This window comes from Maylandia zebra, linkage group LG10 (genome assembly GCF_041146795.1).
Source record: "Maylandia zebra isolate NMK-2024a linkage group LG10, Mzebra_GT3a, whole genome shotgun sequence".
NCBI lineage: Eukaryota > Metazoa > Chordata > Actinopteri > Cichliformes > Cichlidae > Maylandia > Maylandia zebra.
In genome coordinates, this window is record NC_135176.1 from 12,864,851 (window position 1) to 12,882,285 (window position 17,435).

The 17,435-nt window shown below is 40.3% G+C and overlaps 1 protein-coding gene across 1 annotated transcript; it reads right to left on the minus strand.

Moving 5' to 3' along the window:
• Positions 1-2,748: 2,748 nt before the first annotated feature.
• hsd20b2 (hydroxysteroid (20-beta) dehydrogenase 2) lies at positions 2,749-7,404 on the minus strand. The gene is made up of 11 exons (XM_004564077.2): positions 7,240-7,404; positions 5,653-5,699; positions 5,084-5,159; positions 4,897-5,007; positions 4,738-4,805; positions 4,590-4,634; positions 4,455-4,489; positions 4,282-4,363; positions 4,080-4,145; positions 3,837-3,986; positions 2,749-3,752 (listed from the first exon to the last, which is right to left on the minus strand). The coding sequence occupies exons 1-11, from the start codon at positions 7,388-7,390 to the stop codon at positions 3,639-3,641; spliced, it is 945 nt and encodes a 314-aa protein (XP_004564134.1). The 5' UTR covers positions 7,391-7,404; the 3' UTR covers positions 2,749-3,638.
• Between the last annotated feature and the right edge of the window lie 10,031 nt (positions 7,405-17,435).

Sequence of the window (17,435 nt, forward strand, 5' to 3'; positions counted from 1 at the left end):
TCTGCTTACACAGATATGTAGAACCAAATACTGTCAATAAGGCCTCTGCAATGTTCTGAAGACAGTTAAACTTGTCAGGTAGTGATGTCCAGCAGGTGAAAATGCAAACTCCATGAACACACACAGCTGTGGATTCCAGCTGCTTCGATGTTATATATATGATTTCTATACATTTTACACCAGATGGAAACTTTGGTTGTAAGCTTCAGATAATTATTTATTAAAAGCTAGACATTTTAAATGAGAATAAGAAGGTATTTCTTTGTGTCCCCCTTTCCCTGTTAATGCCCTACCTGGCCCCGCTGGCAAAACTTTGCTAGACCCGCCCCTGCACAGTTACCAGCTGTCAGCTACATTAAAAAAAAGGATCCTGGTGTTATTTGTCTCTCAGAAACAGTTCATAACTTCCCTTCAACTCATTCATGTCACCTAAAAGGTAAACCTGTTTCTCCATCCCCTGCTCAGCTCTGATGATTCAGTAAGGACATCTCCTGGTTTCATCTGCATGTTTCCCTCTCACCAGATATACAAACCGATATCATGGCCAGCAGCTTTTACAGCTGTGGCTCCAGCAAACATCAGCTACTAGAAAGTAATACTAAATACATTCTAACAACAGCTGATCAAGCTTAAACGTGCTGCTGTTGTTTAACGCGACATCCGGCGGTTTCCTCTTTCTGGTGCAAAGTTGGTGATAAACAAACGATCAGCGGATCATTGATCGTTTCATGATTGAAGTAGCAACAGGTGAGAGAGGGGGAGAGAATGAGAGAAGAAGAGGCAACTGTGCAGCGTAATGACAGAATAACTCCAGCTTTGTGTCTTTTTTTATTCTAGCTGAAGTCCGGGACAAACTGTTCCTTTTCACCTCAATACGAAACGCATAATATTTTCTCTGAATACGGGACGATTCAGTCTTTTTACAGGACGGTTGGCAACTCTACTAACTAACCTTATGAATAAAATAAAGTTCACTATTAGTACCATCAAAGCACCCACCCAGCTGTATAGAAACTCCGTCATGCTAGCTAGTACGCAGTAAGAGTTATTGTAACTGACTGTAAAAAGTCAGCAAAACGAAAATAAACTCCACCTAAACTTGGTTTATATCTGACCCAGATGGACTGCAGGTCATAACTTCTTACCTGAAGTTCAGTTCACCTGACACTCAGACCGGCGGCCGCCTGGGTCTCTCCTCCTGCCTCCCCTTTCTCTCATCCACCTGCTGGCCTCCACCACTTGCTAATGTTACTGAATCTGAGGAAGCACCACCACAGCCACCAGGCACGTGCAGAGGGGGGTGCCCAAAGTGCCCTTTTGTTGAGGCAATTGTTTTTTTGTTTTTTTTTAATTATTTCTTTTTATATGTGTGTGTGCGTGCGGAGTCCTGTCTGTGCCCCTCAACAATAATATTTAACTATTAATCACAGTTTTGCTAAATAAAAGGATCTGGCTTGTATTAGTCACATGATCACATTTAACCAATGATCGCAGAACGCGCTGGTTACGAGCCGGGAACGAGCTCACAAAGAGCACGCGCATTTTTTGCGGTCCGGAGCTGTAGGAGAAACACAAGTTAACTCAGAGACACAGACTGATGCGACAAAACCAGTAAGTAGGTGTACAGCGCACACTGTAGTGTATAGCACACAGGAGTATTAGCTTATTACGTACACGTTGGTAAGCTGTCTTGTGGCAACTGACGAACTGAAACAAACGAGCGTGCTGTGTGTGCAACAGCGCGACAAACATTACCTGTCCTAACTGCACAAGTAGTGCTGGTCATAGCTGCTAGCTCACTGGGTAAGGCTGTCATGGGTCTGTAGCTCTGTCACCGTTTTAGGGAACATATTTAGTTTTAAAGTAAGTTACAGAGTATTTCCTGCCTTTCTGGGGGGATTATATTTCACTAAAAAACGATCTAATATGCATGTCCACATAATAATGATTATAATTATAATATTTAAAAAACACACGCTGTATTTTAAAGAACGTACATTAAGAAACAGATTATATTAGATTTATATTTTAAATAAGACAAAATGCTGATTTTACAGCAGCAAAATTATTGTATCTCTACAGTTTAAAAATGTAATAAGCTTTCTCCCTGCACAGAGTGGATAGTGAAACAAATGGAATCATCATAAATACATTATTTCATATTTATTACTTTTTTCCCCTCATTGCTTTATTATTGTAGCTCTAGTAATAAATAATAAGGGAAGGATTCTGGATCAGCACCATGATGGAAACTTGTGCCCACAGTATATACAGTATTCTGAAGAAGGTCTAAAATGTCACTGTGTGTGCATGTGTGTGTTTTATGTATATGGATTTTTAAATTATTACTCATGATATAACATTGTCCAGACATTCCTGGTAAGGACATGAGGAGGAAACAGTAGGAGCTGTATGAGGCTACTAAAGGTAATGGATCCCTCAGCAGCTGGATTACAAAGAGCACAGGTAACATTAACACATGTACCAGTTGTTGGAGAGATATTCCAGTATAAACAAAAATAATAAGCACAACTGAAATGTTTTGCTTCTATAACATTTTTCTGTCATCATTTTATTATAGATTAAGTGTAAGAGTTGTTAAGTGTGGATAATTAAATAATAGTTTATTGCAATAGCAAGTTGTGCCTTGTTCTCAGATGGACAGCAAGTGGAGAGTGATATATGAAATGATGGGATGGAAGGAAGAAGAGAAGCAAAGAGTGATTCACAGTCTAGTTTATTTCTCAGTTTTTTGTTGCCTTATGGTTCCAAGCGCTGTCACCAATCTTTGCATTTTGTTATTATCTCATGACACTTGTTTAATCAGCTACCATCTCTCCTATGGAGTTTTTAATGTCTACAGTCTCAGATCAGCACAGCCCTGCCCTCCAGCACTATCAGCAGCAGGAGCAGCAGCAACACCTTAACAGCAACATTGTACCCATCAGGTAAAACATAGGCTACGTTTGCTTTGCCTTGTTACCCATATTAGATTCTTGATGAATGTGTGTTGTTGTTATTCAGCCTGGTTCAATGTGCCCCTTTTTAGCTTTAAGCACCCGCCCCTTTAAACGTCTCTGCCCTGACAGCCACCACCAAACAACTGAGTTATTTTTACACACCGACCAGCATCTGGCCAATCCACCACCTTTCATTGTTTATACAGTTACAAAGAAAAAAAAAAAGTCACCGGGCCACCGAGCAAATGCCCGGTATGCCTGACGGCCAGTCCAGCTATGGGCGTGGCATCAGTTAACCCTTTGCGTGCCAACTGTGGCACGCATGCCTAGGGTTGCCAACCCCTACTGTAATCAGTTTACTACTTTTTCATATTTGTATGAAAGAGCAATCAAACTCTCTCAGGGGTATGAAATAACCCTTTGATTGAAAGCAAACCAAGCCACATACAAAGTCACACAGATCACCTTTCATCCCTATTCTGAACGTCATCAGGTCATCTTGACCATGTCAACATGCCTAAGGTAAAACGGTGAAACCAGTTTGTTGTCTAAGAGTTAAAACAGTCGTGAATGGGTTTTATTCACCATAGAGTTGAAGTAATTCAGTAATATTTGAGTGATAATTTTCTCCTGCATAAAAAAAACAACCTCAATATCAGTGCAGATGGAGTCACATGACTACTCCCTGTTTTCACCGGTCCAATCGTTTTTCTTGCATGAGCTTCGTAGTTTCCTAATGAGGAATGTCGACATCCGAAGACAGTCCGGCAAGAGCATTGTAAGAAGCGCATTCTGTAAGTTGTTGGAAAAGTGACATGTTAACGTATTGGAGGGGATCATTTCTAAGCTATAACAGTTTAGCACTTTATAACTGACCTGGACTGCGTGTGATAGACAGCCAGTGGTGCAGCTGGAGTGACCCACGGTGTTCAAAGCCTCACGAGCAAACGCTGTAGCGCTCTTCATGAAGCTGTTCACTTTCACATTTTTTGTCATGTTGGTGGACACCAGGAAGGGAGCCACACACTGAGGAGAGATTAAGGGAGCCAGAGTTATTTGGCTTTTAACTGAAAAAAAAAAAATGAAATTTTGAAATTTGACCAGAGTTGCACACTTTACCTGGACAGTAATTCCCTTTGACTTGTACTCTGCATGGAGACACTGAGAGAAGTATGTTACGAAAGTCTGGAATAAAGAAGAAAACAGACAAACCAACAAGTGAGCATCATCAAACCGTGTGCCAGTGAGAAAACATTACAGTGTGACGGGGTCAGCGTATATCTGAAACAATGAGTGCAAGTACGTCATACTGAAACAGCACCTTGGAGGCAGAGTAAAGCGTCAACAAAGGCTGTGGATGGACACCTGTCATAGACGAGATGTTGATGATCAGCCCCTTTCCTCTGGGTCAAAGATGGAAGGCAGACATCCATTACATCATCCCATACCTTGCTACCTAATAATCACTTTAAATTTGAATGTTTCTGTCTTTACCTTTTAACCATGTCTGGGAGAACCAGTCTGGTCATCTGAATTGAGACAACATAAACTCATTTAGGTATCAATCAGTGGTTATTTATTGGAGAAAGCTGTGAAAATTACTCAGAAATACCCACAAAGACCTCTCACCTGAGGGACTGACAGTATGTTACAGTTGATCACTTGAGTGATTTTCTGGTCAGAAAAACACAGAAAATGAAAAAAGGATTGTTATCAGAAGAAATATATTAAACAGTTCATTAACTGTTTAATAACATTAAAACACGACAACGCTTACCTGTTCAGCATCCGGTATTTCCAGGAAATAGGCAAAACAGTCAGTACTGGTCATTCCCACATTGTTAACTATGTGGCATAAGGACATGCAAAATTAGCAGCTTCAGTAAGTAAGTATGTAAGAAAAAGGCAAGTTGGAAAGTAGGTGGGTATGTATTACCCAGAATTCCAATCTGCAGGCCTTGTAGTTCCTTGGCTATGGCAGTGTAGATACTGTAGCCATGTGTGAAGTCCACTGGGATGGTCTGAGTCTTTCTTCCATACACACCCTCTGACGAAAACAAACAATATATTTTTGATTATTTTGTCTCAATAGCCGCAGAAAGTAGTATTTTCCTTGAACTCACCGATTTCTCTGGCAACAGTTTGAAGCTTGTTATCACATCTGCTTATTAAAACAATATCCAGGCCTCTTCGTGCCAGCTGGAAGAGAAAAAGAGAGAGTTTGTGGCTGTCACACAACAAGGAGACAAAGTCAGTCAAATTGTTTTATAATTCTGAACTTAAAAAACACATGTCTTGGTCTTGGAGTTTACTATCAACAATTTTATTAACTGTGAAAACTTATTTATAAGCTAGCTGTAAAATTGATAATTTTTCACACTGCGTGAACAAAAATATATTTGCAAGAATGATTATCACATCAACAGTACATCATGAGGCGATATTAATTGCTGCATGACTACACACTACCTAAAACTCCATCGTAATAACGCAGCTACATTATAAGATACTGAAATTCACAACTTTCTGTTTTCCGTGAAAAGAAGTGACAAAAGTAACAAAAGAAAGTCTCGGCTACAAAATAGCTGTGTGTGTGTGTGTGTGTGTGTGTGTGTGTGTGTGTGTGTGTGTGTGTGTGTGTGTGTGTGTGTGTGGGAGAGAGAGCGATTGTTAAGGGGAGCTGATGACTCACCTCAGTGGCATAAGCTTTACCAATACCAGATGTGGCACCGGTGACAACTGCACAGAGGAGAAAGCAGAAAAACGTCAGATCAGTTTTATTTCTTTCAACACTCCTGTCAAACCCAGCAGGAGTTTTAAACATGGATTTGTTGTGGACAAAGATAATGTGTTTTGCTTTCCTTATACAAAAATACATTTTTAAATGTGGATTCAAAGCAGAAACTTCCATTATTTCTGATCAGCAGTACGGCACAACCAGCATTACTGTGAATGTAGTGATAACCAACTAGTAAGATTGCTAGTTGACAGAGGATATCAAAAAGCAGAATAATAAAATCAGTATCATCTGATAGGTTTACTGGAATAATAGCAGTCAAAACATGGGCAAAATTGTATCTATTAATAAAAAAGATCCAGTTACAGATTCTCGTGTAGAATTAGACTATTTTATATTTAGTGCAGATAAACATATACCTCAAATGCAACTTTATTTGCATGCCTCATCTCAACGAGTCATTCCAAAGTAACAATGTAATTTTAGAAGCATTTAGGAGGAAATGTAACCAACACAAGAGTAAAAGTTGCAAGTGGAATGTAAGAATGTGATTTCAGAGTATTCAGCCTTGATTTAAATGAACGGAGTGCTGCAGCAGGCCTCTAGTTCTCTGAGAGTTTGCTTCAGATACGTGGAGCATTAAAATTAAACGCTTCTTCTCCTTGTTTAGTTTGTGCTCTGGGGATAGATAGACCTGTCCCAGATAAGCTTAGAGATTTGTGTGGCGGCCAACATAGCAGCAGATAACACATGTATTTTGACTGCAAACCAGTCAGTTCTATGTAAACCGAAGACACTGTGATGATCTGAGAGTTGGCATGATAAAAATGTTAAGAAAAGAGGTACCATGTCCAGGGCTTTGCAGTCCTGACCCTAAAACCGCCACAGCTGGCACTGTTACATTTGAAGAGTACGCTGTAATTCCTCTTCTTTAACCTTATGTCATGCGGCGGCTGTGTGAAGGCAAGAGAGGACCCAAATGCACGGCTCTAGACACACGGGGATGAACTCAAAGGCCGGTCTTTATTAACAGGAACATAAAAAGTCATACAAAACTATACTGGGAGCAACTAAAAGCTTAGGCGCTGGGAAGACACGGAAAATGCACACAACCTAGAGGGACGACGCAACACAGAACAAAGGGACACTCTGACATAAATACACAGAAGGTAACGAGGGAAGTGGGAACACACGGGGAACACAGCTGAAGACAATTACTCATGGCCGAGCAGGGAGGACACGAAACTGACGATACTGACACCAAGATGTGGACCTTAAACACAACACAGTACACAGAGATGAGCACGGAGAGAGAGAGGCAGAGAGAGAGGCAGAGAAGAAGGATGAATACGAGGGGATGAGGAGAACACAGAACACATAGGATGGGAACACGGTACCAGAGCAAACACCACAATAAAAACATGGACACAGGGGGAATCCAAATACCAAACCAAACAATCCAATGGACATAAGAAACAAAATACAAACTACAGAAAAACTAAGAACACTGGGTCAAAATGACCCAGGACCATGACACCTTACCTGCCCATTGTCCGTATGTTCTCAAGTCCACTTGCCATTTTGATGATAAAACAAACTCTCTAAATCCACACCAACATCTCCAAGTGATTTTCAGAAGGTAGAAAGTCACAGTCATTCCTCCAATGATGGCCAGTAGGTCAGCAAACAACATCTTGTTGCAGAGCTCTTTTGCTTCTAGCTCAGAGTACAAAATGCCAAAAAAGTGGCTCAACTGCCAAACTTTGGGCAGTGAAAACTGTTTATCTGTAACGCCCCTCCTCCTCCACATTACCCCACCCCTGATTGAATGCTGCTGTCATGAAAGGTGACCCTGCTGGACACATATGGCCCTAAACCTCCATTACAGACCACTTTTTGGAAGCACACCTAAGCTTTTGAGTCTTTACAGAGTTGTACACTATAATTTCATAATGATATTATTAAGAGTTTGTTCACTTAACATAAAAACATCAAGTTGCAGTTGATCGTAAGCATGCTAAACGACAAGGGAAAGCTCTTAGTTGTAACTGTCATGTCCGATGGCACAAAATGCAAAGTTTTTTGTTAAGATGTCTTTCAAACATGCTGCAGTTGTAGTGTTTCTGTTTTTTATTTTTGTCTTCAAGCCCAAGCTTACTTTCTCCAATATACAGCTCTTTCTGTAACCCGAGTCCTGTATGGTACGTATAAATGTCAGGATTTCCCTTTAACGCGCTGCAGGATGCAGCAGGTTCTAACAGCAATCACATGTGAATCTAATCGTCAAAAGCCTGGAAGTACGACTCATCAAATGGTGTCAGTGCAGATAAAAGCAATAACGTAGTTGTGACAGCTACTGACAGCTGATAAATCTCAGCTGCAGTTACAATCTGTCACCTTTTATTGTCAGTAGAAACAGTCCCATCCATTCATGCAACAACCAACGTCTGTACACTGATAAACTCAAAATGCTCTCGATAATTGTCTGAGCAACAATACATGTGATAGCCCATAAATGCTACACAAGCATATTTAGAGCTGTGATCAAGCTGCTATCATTAAAATGATAAAAAATTGAACTGGGTCACTTGCAGTGTTCAGAGCCATAATGACTCCCCGTGGCAAAATAAAGTGTGTTTTGTGTAAAAATGGGTCAATTCATATTTCTACAAGTGTGTCTTACATTACTAACCCCTCTCTACCATAAAAAAAATACTATATGCATTCAAGATTACTTATTTTCCCACTTTCACACTAAGTTTTAGCAGAAATAGCATAAACTACTGTGTCCCCGATCAGGTTTGTTCAGGTTCAGTTACCAACATGTGAAAAATTCAATTAAACTCCATTTGTGTGTTGTTTATATGGAGCTAAAGTTTAGCCCCATATAAACAACACACACGCTACAGATGATTCAGTATTGTGTAGAACCACTTAGCAACATCAAGTTTAAATCAACGTTTTATGTGTGACTTTATTAGTGTCTTACATCAGTGTGGATTCATTTTGTTTGCTTTGTTGCTTCAGTTTGTTTAGGTTTGTGGGGATTCATTTATGGGCAGCTCTCTTAAGGTGCCGCTGCAACATTTCAGTTAGGTTGGGATTTGCGAAACAAGCTAAAATCATCACGCCTCCACCACCATGTTTGACAGTCGGTGTGACGTGTTTTGACTGATATGCTGTGTTTGGTTTTCTCCAAATGTGGCCAAACATCTCCACACTGGTCTTGAGGACATTGTTCCAGAATTCTTGTGGTTGTTCAGATGAAACTTTGGAAACCTAAGCTGTGCTGCCATGCTCTTTTTTTTGAGAGAAGAGGCTTTCTCCTTGCAACACAAACAAGCCCTGCTTGTTCAATGTTTTTCTAACTGTACTGTCATGAACTTTAACATTTAACATGCTATCTGAGATGTGTTTTTGAATTTACCTGAGCATTTCACAATCTGATCTTGGGGTGAATTCTCAAAACTTCAGTTTTTATAGAGGTCACATTTATAGAGGTAAATGTGAGATACTTGTTAATAGTTCTAACAGCAATCTGGAAGTATAGTAGCAAAACTGAGGGATGGTTAAAGTTCATTTGTACTATAATACCCAAAGGGTATTTCAGATTGACCAAAAGTTATGTCGGACAATGCTAAGGATTTTCTATGAGTCTGTTGTGGCCAGTGCTATCCTCTATGCTGTTGCATGCTGGGGCAGAAGGTTGAGGTTTGCTGATGCCAACACACTAAATATACTGATCTGCAAGGCCAGTAATGTTGTGGGGACGGAGCTGGACTCCCTTAAGGTGGTGTCTGAGAGGCGGATGTTGTCCCAGATGAGGACAAAGGTGGATAATACCTCCCACCCACTCCATGACGTGCCGGCTAGTCACAGGAGCACGTTCAGCGAGAGACTGAGATTACCAGAAAGCACCACAGGAATCATTCCTGCCCGTGGCCATCTCCCTGTACAACTCCTCCATCTAATACACTGTAAACACTTCAATAGTTACACCCTTTTGCACATGCTCTACAGTAAAATAGCAAATGCCAAAGTTCACAGTTTAGAGTCAAATGTCAGTCATATATATTCTCACCTCTGTAATATTCTTGTCAGTCTTCTTGATATTTATGATTGAGCAATTTGTTATATTAGTCCTGTTTTTAAAATTTCAAATTCTGCAACCTATTGTATTACATAATTAGTTTAGTCTGTTACTGTCTTGGAGCAACTGTAACCCACATAATTTCCTTGAGTATTAGTAAATTATTCTGATTCTGAAGTAACATAAAATAAAATCACATGTCTCACCAACAAGAACTGCAAATTAATCATAATTATACATCTGTACTGTATATAAAAAAGCAACATGTAGTCTCTTTTCATGTCCATTCACTGTAGGTGTGGATCTATTGCATGGCGTTCCTCACAGCAAGAAGCTGTTGAGCAAAATCAATACAGCTCTTCCTGCATCTGGAGCTTGTGAAGGACATCTCAGTCATGCAGGACTCCTGTTCACTGCTAAACAGTTAGAGCTTCACAGAAAGAACCTTGAGAGCAAACTGCTGCTGAAGCTTAACCATCATCTCACTGAGTTAAGAAATGGCACATTTTTGCTAAATCTGCAGAAATAGATGCACACCCATACAATTTATGGTAAACTGAGCTGCCTTGTATGTACATATGTTGAAGTTGCCTCGTTCTAATGTTTTCTCTCAGGCTGCTGCCATTTGGAGCAAAAATGAATATATAGTTTACAGCATATCTTGTCACTGGAAATTGTTTGCACTGGTTTTTTTTGGGGGGGGTTTTTTGGGTTTTTTTTTTTTTGTCCCGTTTGACTCTTTTGCCATCAGAATTGTTGTCTAAAGGCAAAGAAAGATGCCCAACGGATTTACTTTACCAAATTGACCATCCCAGCCTTGCCGTAATGGTCCATTTGATTCACCTTTTATTGTTTATTTTATTTTCACTTACTGAATACGGGACAGACTTAACTGGGGGAAAGAAGGGGAGAAAGAAAGAGGGAAAGAGAAACAGCTGAGAAGAGGGACGGGGGAGAAGGGCAAAAAACAAAAACCAACAGAACGGGCAGAGAAAAAAAAAATGCATATATCGATCACCTGGATCACCTGCTGAGAAAGAAAAAAGAAAACAAGCAGAAGAGAACAAGAGTACTAGAATAAACAACATCACAATGATATATGGGAATATGACAGTAAATACTAAATATTAAACATTATTGTGCAGCACCTGGACGCCCATCCCCGGACACAAAGAACCACCAACGCACCGATGTCTGAGGGAGTCCGCCACTGGCAGGGGAAGTGGTGGTAGGGGGAGATAGGCCTCCAAACCTTGGAGGGCCTGAGATGTCCCCAGAGAGGTGGCGCCTGACACCCAACCTGACATATAGACACAGAAATACAGGCACACACATATACAAACATCCATTCCCACCCTCATGCTCTCATATGCACTTACTCCACACTCAACCAACGTGGAGACAGACATAAAGAGACGCTGTACACACGATCACACTCCCCAAGCATACTCTGTTTGCACTGTTTATATATTTATATTATTTACTGTAGGTATTGGTGAAAAAAGCTTGTTGTGAAAATCTTGAAATTAGAATTGTTGTGCCTTATTTTGTTGATCTTTTTACATATTCCTTTTGAAAATACTAAAATTTGTGTATTTATTTATTTTGTTTGTCTGATAGCATTTATTTATAAAATAAATCGGACATTTCAAACAGTTACTCGCTACCTGAGTAGTCTTTTTGCCAAGTACTTTTTTACTCTTACTCGAGTAACTTTTTTGAAGACTACTTTTCACTTTTACTTGAGTAATAATATTTTAAAGTAATGCTACTCTTACTTGAGTACAATTTTTGGATACTCGACCCACCTCTGCTGCTACTTTGAAACTCCTGGGCTGCTCTGTCTGCCACAGTTTCAAACTGATCATGTGACTGTATGGCCACATCTGATTGGTAAAAAAGTTACCGGAAACTCCACTGACGGCATGTTATCTAATGTGTTAAACTAATTATTTTTTAAAAAGTAACAAGTCGAATTTTGCAAATGTAGCAGAGTAAAAGTACAGTTTCTTCTTCACAAATGCACTCAAATAAAAGTAAAAAGTATCGTGCAAAAAAGGTACTTTAAAAGTACATTTTTTTCAAAAACCTACTCAAGTAAATGTAACGGAGTAAATGTAACTCGTTACTACCCACCTCTGTCGATATGCAACTAATTCTGTTGTGTCGCTTTGAAAAAACTACAAGTAACCAGCAGAGGGCGCTGCAGTATCTTTACAGGTCATTGCTGCTTTTGACAGATACAGTAATTTAACTTAGAGAGCTGCTGGGACTACTTGATGTCAATATACTTCTATTTAATATATGACTTACATTTTGAACAATTTATACTTGAACCAAGAGTAAATGTTAAAACTTAAAAAACAAAATTAAAAAAAATAAAAATCACATGTTAACAACAACAATAATAACAGACTTTTGTATTTATATCACTGTGTGTGTCCATCTTCTACATGCATTTCTCTGATCAGAAGCAGCTCACTGAGGACAGTGTATTCAGACAGTCACAGGAGGTTTCCTGTTACCTAACCCACATTTTACGTGACGTTCTCAAATGCTGTTCAAGCATTCCCTGCCTCATAGCTCAAATCCTCTGACCCTGAAAATACTAAGTGATGTCACTTGCAGAGGCTCCCAAATGAATTCAGCAATTAAGTGAGGTCACATAAGAGGCAAATGTCTAAGCTTTTCTACTGCTCCTCCCACAGGCCCTCCCAGAGTATGAATAATTTACTGTGACAAACTGCTTCACGAGAGAAAGTAATTCCGAGAAACACACAGCTTTGCGAACCACGTGACCGCGAATGTGCCAGTTTCATACTGTCAGCTTAAGACCTACATGTTTGCTTAAGACAAAAAAATACTGAGTCATTTCCAAATGTGTCCTGTTGACCTTTTATACCCTCTCAACATGGGTAAAATTGTGTGTTAGGCTCCAAACAAAAAGAGCGTTAGGACTAAAATTAGTCAGGAAGTTACTGATCAGAAGTGCTGATGCCCTTCTGTTAGCACTGTGCAGCGTTGCATCTCCTGTTGTAGGCCAAACAGGTTCTTCGCTCAACTGGGCTGACCGTGTGTCTGACCTTGCTTTGAAGTGATTTCTGTCAGTGCTGTTGGCCATGTCACTAAGAGGCTTGCAGGGAGCCAGTTTAGCACAGCCTCACCTTACTAATCTAATTACAGAACAAACGTATCCTCACACTTGCATATGGGAGAGACCACCGACACAGTACTCGGCCTCAGCAGAGGGTGATGTGTTTGAGCATCACTTTTGGGCGTCTTTGTTTTGTTGATACTATGTTTAAAATGTGACGTTTTCCTTCCTCCTTATTAGTTTAAAAATCCAGCTGCAGGGCTGCAGTGAACTGAACATGCTGCATGCGCTTAAGAGCCACTGCAGATTGTGAGTGGCTTACCACAGATAACATTCAGATGTTTTAAGCTTTGTGCACCAGTTCACCCAGGACATCTCCCTGTTTAAACATGTATTGCGCTCATGTTGATCTTTTGACTCTAACTACTATGTCAGGCATATATTCCAAATTTTGCAGTGGCTTGCATGGACAATATGATGCAAAACTGCATGAAAAAAGTGCCTCAGTCAAACAGAAAGTAGTGTTTGCTCGAGTCATTTGCTGTTTTAACAGGTGAGGTTCTAGTTATTTAAGAAAAATCTCAGGTGTAATTGGCTTAATGATAATATTTTTTAAAAATTACAGGTACGTTTTAGCATTATCAACAAACTAGGTTTCACAGGCTGTAAAGCCGATGTAATTAAACCTCTACTTAATAAAGGCTTCATTCAATCCAAGCGTTTCAGCCACTTATCGACCTAAATCCTGCCCCAGTATAGCTGAAATCCTTTAAAAAATGGTTGCAAATGGTCGTGAATTGTTTCTGTCAGAGAAACAGTTTAAACAGAACTGGTGAAAGTTTACAATCTTCTTAAAGACTGATGGACAAGAGAATCATTTTATTTAATGCCAGTGATCTCAACGATTTATTACTGAAACTGGAAAGTACCATTGGGTTTATAGGAAGCACACTATGCTGCTTTCTGTCTTATTGACAGTTTGTTTGAGTAGATGATGAGTCAGTAGTCCAAAGGTTCATGTGTTTGGTGATAGCAGAAGTTTGGAGTCCTTGATAACATAAAACAACTCTTTGGGGCCACCTTCTTTCATCTGTGCAATAATATCTAATTTAAGAACCCTGTCTCAGAGTGATGCCAGAGTCCGTGCATTGTTAATTCTTTTGTAATTCTTTACCATCAACCTGCTCCTATATAACTCTGAGATGCTCTGACTGGTCAGCAGTGCCATAGTGAAATTGCTGAGCACACTTCCAAAAATTGAAAAAACTGGTGTAAAATCCTTCTCCTCAAATTTAAAACCCCGAATGACCAGGTTCTTCAAGACCTCACATACCCATATTATCCTAACAGAGCACTTCTTGGTCTTACAATTTCCAAAAGTAGAATGGGAAGCAGAGCTCAGCTATCTGATCAGCATGTAACCAGCTCCCTGAACGCTGAACCATCCGATGGCTCACTCCATATAAATGTAGCTATTTCATGTTATAAACATGCACTCGTGGCATACACTATAAATGCCACTGTGCTAATTTGTACAGTGCACTCACTTGATCCAAAGAAGGACATTTAAAGTATTTCCATGATTCAATTGATTGCATTTCACTTATTCCAGGCTAATTGAAAGGTTTAGTTGCTTACACTGAGTTATCTGCACATTTCACCTGCCTACAGAGCAGTGCAGTTGTGCAAACTTGTTTCATTTAATTTACTGAATTTGTGCTTGTTTTTACGAATTATGTAATACTTCTGCAATAGCAAATGCAAAAACTCATGGGGCTCATGATTATTATTTCAGCTGTGTTGTGTTTAGACCTCTTGTGGCTGCATAATGTTGCTTTCAGTGTGTGCTACTGTAATATCTGCTTAACAGAGGATTTGTATGAAGTGTAATTAACTTTTGCTTGGATGTACCATATTAACTTCAAATGACTTATCCTACTCGAGCACTGCAAACTCAAAATAAACAAGTTAGTGTAGTTCACCCCTTTTAAGTTAACGTAACTTAATGTTTTCGAGGCTTAAGTTTGTGGTTTGTGTTTTGTCCTCTTTCTCTCTGCCTGTCTTGTTTCTTTCCTCCCTGTCCATCTGCAAGTACATCTTGATCAGGAGCTGCATGTTCCTGATATGAGTTTGATGGCTGTACAGCACCACTGTGATGGGTTTTCCACTCCACTTTAAGGGTAGAAGAAGCTTGCCACCAACATTTAACTTGGTGAGAGTTTGTGAAATGCACAAAGGTAATTGTCATATTTCCTTTGACATTATTGTAATATCATATGTATCCAAGTGGTGTGGTATAAATAAAACAGAGCTGAACTGAATGTAAGAAGGGGGTATTTGCAAAGCAGCAGTGTTATATGGAGCTACAGACACAGTTGCCTTTGTTAGACTCGAGACCCAAGAGGTCAGTAGCATTTCTATAATTTAAAGTGGGCATCAATGATAAAACAGCCAGCTGCATTAGAGCCAAAGTTTCTCACCAAGGTCATGCTAAGGTGTGCATGATGAGCAAAGATTGAAAACAACTCTCTGTCTGAAAGTGAAGGTTTCACCCCAGCACAGATTTTATGTGTATATTTGAGTGAGTGACACGTTGCTGTTCTGGTAACAAAATGTCTCCTGTACAGTGGGGCAAAAAAGTATTTAGTCAGCCACCGATTGTGCAAGTTCCCCCACTTTAAATGATGACAGAGGTCAGTAATTTGCACCAGAGGTACACTTCAACTGTGAGAGACAGAATGTGAAAAAAAAATCCATGAATCCACATGGTAGGATTTGTAAAGAATTTATTCGTAAATTAGGGTGGAAAATAAGTATTTGGTCACCTCAAACAAGGAAAATCTCTGGCTCTCACAGACCTGTAACGTCTTCTGTAAGACGCTTTTCTGTCCCCCACTCGTTACCTGTATGAATGGCACCTGTTTGAACTCATCATCTGTATAAAAGACACCTGTCCACAGCCTCAAACAGTCAGACTCCAAACTCCGCCATGGCCAAGGCCAAAGAGCTTTCGAAGGACACCAGGAAAAGTATTGTAGACCTGCACCAGACTGGGAAGAGTGAATCTACAATAGGCAAGCAGCTTGGTGTGAAAAAATCAACTGTGGGAGCAATCATCAGAAAATGGAAGACATACAAGACCACTGATAATCTCCCTCGATCTGGGGCTCCACGCAAGATCTCATCCCGTGGGGTCAAAATGATCATGAGATCGGTGAGCAAAGATCCCAGAACCACACGGGGGGACCTGGTGAATGACCTGCAGAGAGCTGGGACCAAAGTAACAAAGGTCACCATCAGTAACACACTACAACGGCAGGGAATCAAATCCCGCAGTGCCAGACGTGTTCCGCTGCTGAAGCCAGTGCATGTCCAGGCCCGTCTGAAGTTTGCCAGAGAGCACATGGATGATACAGCAGAGGATTGGGAGAATGTCATGTGGTCAGATGAAACCAAAGTAGAACTTTTTGGTATAAACTCAACTCGTCGTGTTTGGAGGAAGAAGAATACTGAGTTGCATCCCAAGAACACCATACCTACTGTGAAGCATGGGGGTGGAAACATCATGCTATGGGGCTGTTTTTCTGCCAAGGGGACAGGACGACTGATCCGTGTTAAGGACAGAATGAATGGGGCCATGTATCGTGAGATTTTGAGCCAAAACCTCCTTCCATCAGTGAGAACTTTGAAGATGAAACGAGGCTGGGTCTTCCAACATGACAATGATCCAAAACACACCGCCCGGGCAACAAAGGAGTGGCTCCGTAAGAAGCATTTGAAAGTCCTGGAGTGGCCTAGCCAGTCTCCAGACCTCAACCCCATAGAAAATCTGTGGCGGGAGTTGAAAGTCCGTGTTGCTCGGCGACAGCCCCAAAACATCACTGCTCTCGAGAAGATCTGCATGGAGGAATGGGCCAAAATACCAGCTACTGTGTGTGCAAACCTGGTAAAGACCTATAGTAAACGTTTGACCTCTGTTATTGCCAACAAAGGTTATGTTACAAAGTATTGAGTTGTATTTTTGTTATTGACCAAATACTTATTTTCCACCCTGATTTACGAATAAATTCTTTACAAATCCTACCATGTGGATTCATGGATTTTTTTTTTTCACATTCTGTCTCTCACAGTTGAAGTGTACCTCTGGTGCAAATTACTGACCTCTGTCATCATTTTAAGTGGGGGAACTTGCACAATCGGTGGCTGACTAAATACTTTTTTGCCCCACTGTATGAGGAGTACTGCACGGGATATTATACCTTCTCTTGTCTTTATGCTTTCCTAATACCTAAGACTGATTTAATATACTTATATAATCTGAGCATCTCTTGGTCATGCTCATTGTGAAGCACTATTTTCTCACCAGTTCATCCCGGCTCTGATTGGTCCGACTGTCCATCAGTCTTTAAAATACTTAAGGACTGATGGATGGCTTAGGTTGTTTTACAACTAATTTGTGAATGTGATAATTTCTAGATTACATCAGCACCTCAGTTAGCACACAGTGCAAAAGACAGTGGATGTGCTTCTACTCCCGCCCCCCACACACTCTCT

Bases quoted from the DNA above. Each gene is read 5' to 3' on its own strand.
- hsd20b2 (XM_004564077.2), bottom strand. From the start codon at position 7,390: ATGTTGTTTGCTGACCTACTGGCCATCATTGGAGGAATGACTGTGACT. The intron at 4,635-4,737 runs GTAAGCGTTGTC...TTTTCTGACCAG, and splicing joins AAATACCGGATGCTGAACAG to AAAATCACTCAAGTGATCAA. The intron at 4,364-4,454 runs GTAAAGACAGAA...TCTTTGACCCAG, and splicing joins CTCCCAGACATGGTTAAAAG to AGGAAAGGGGCTGATCATCA.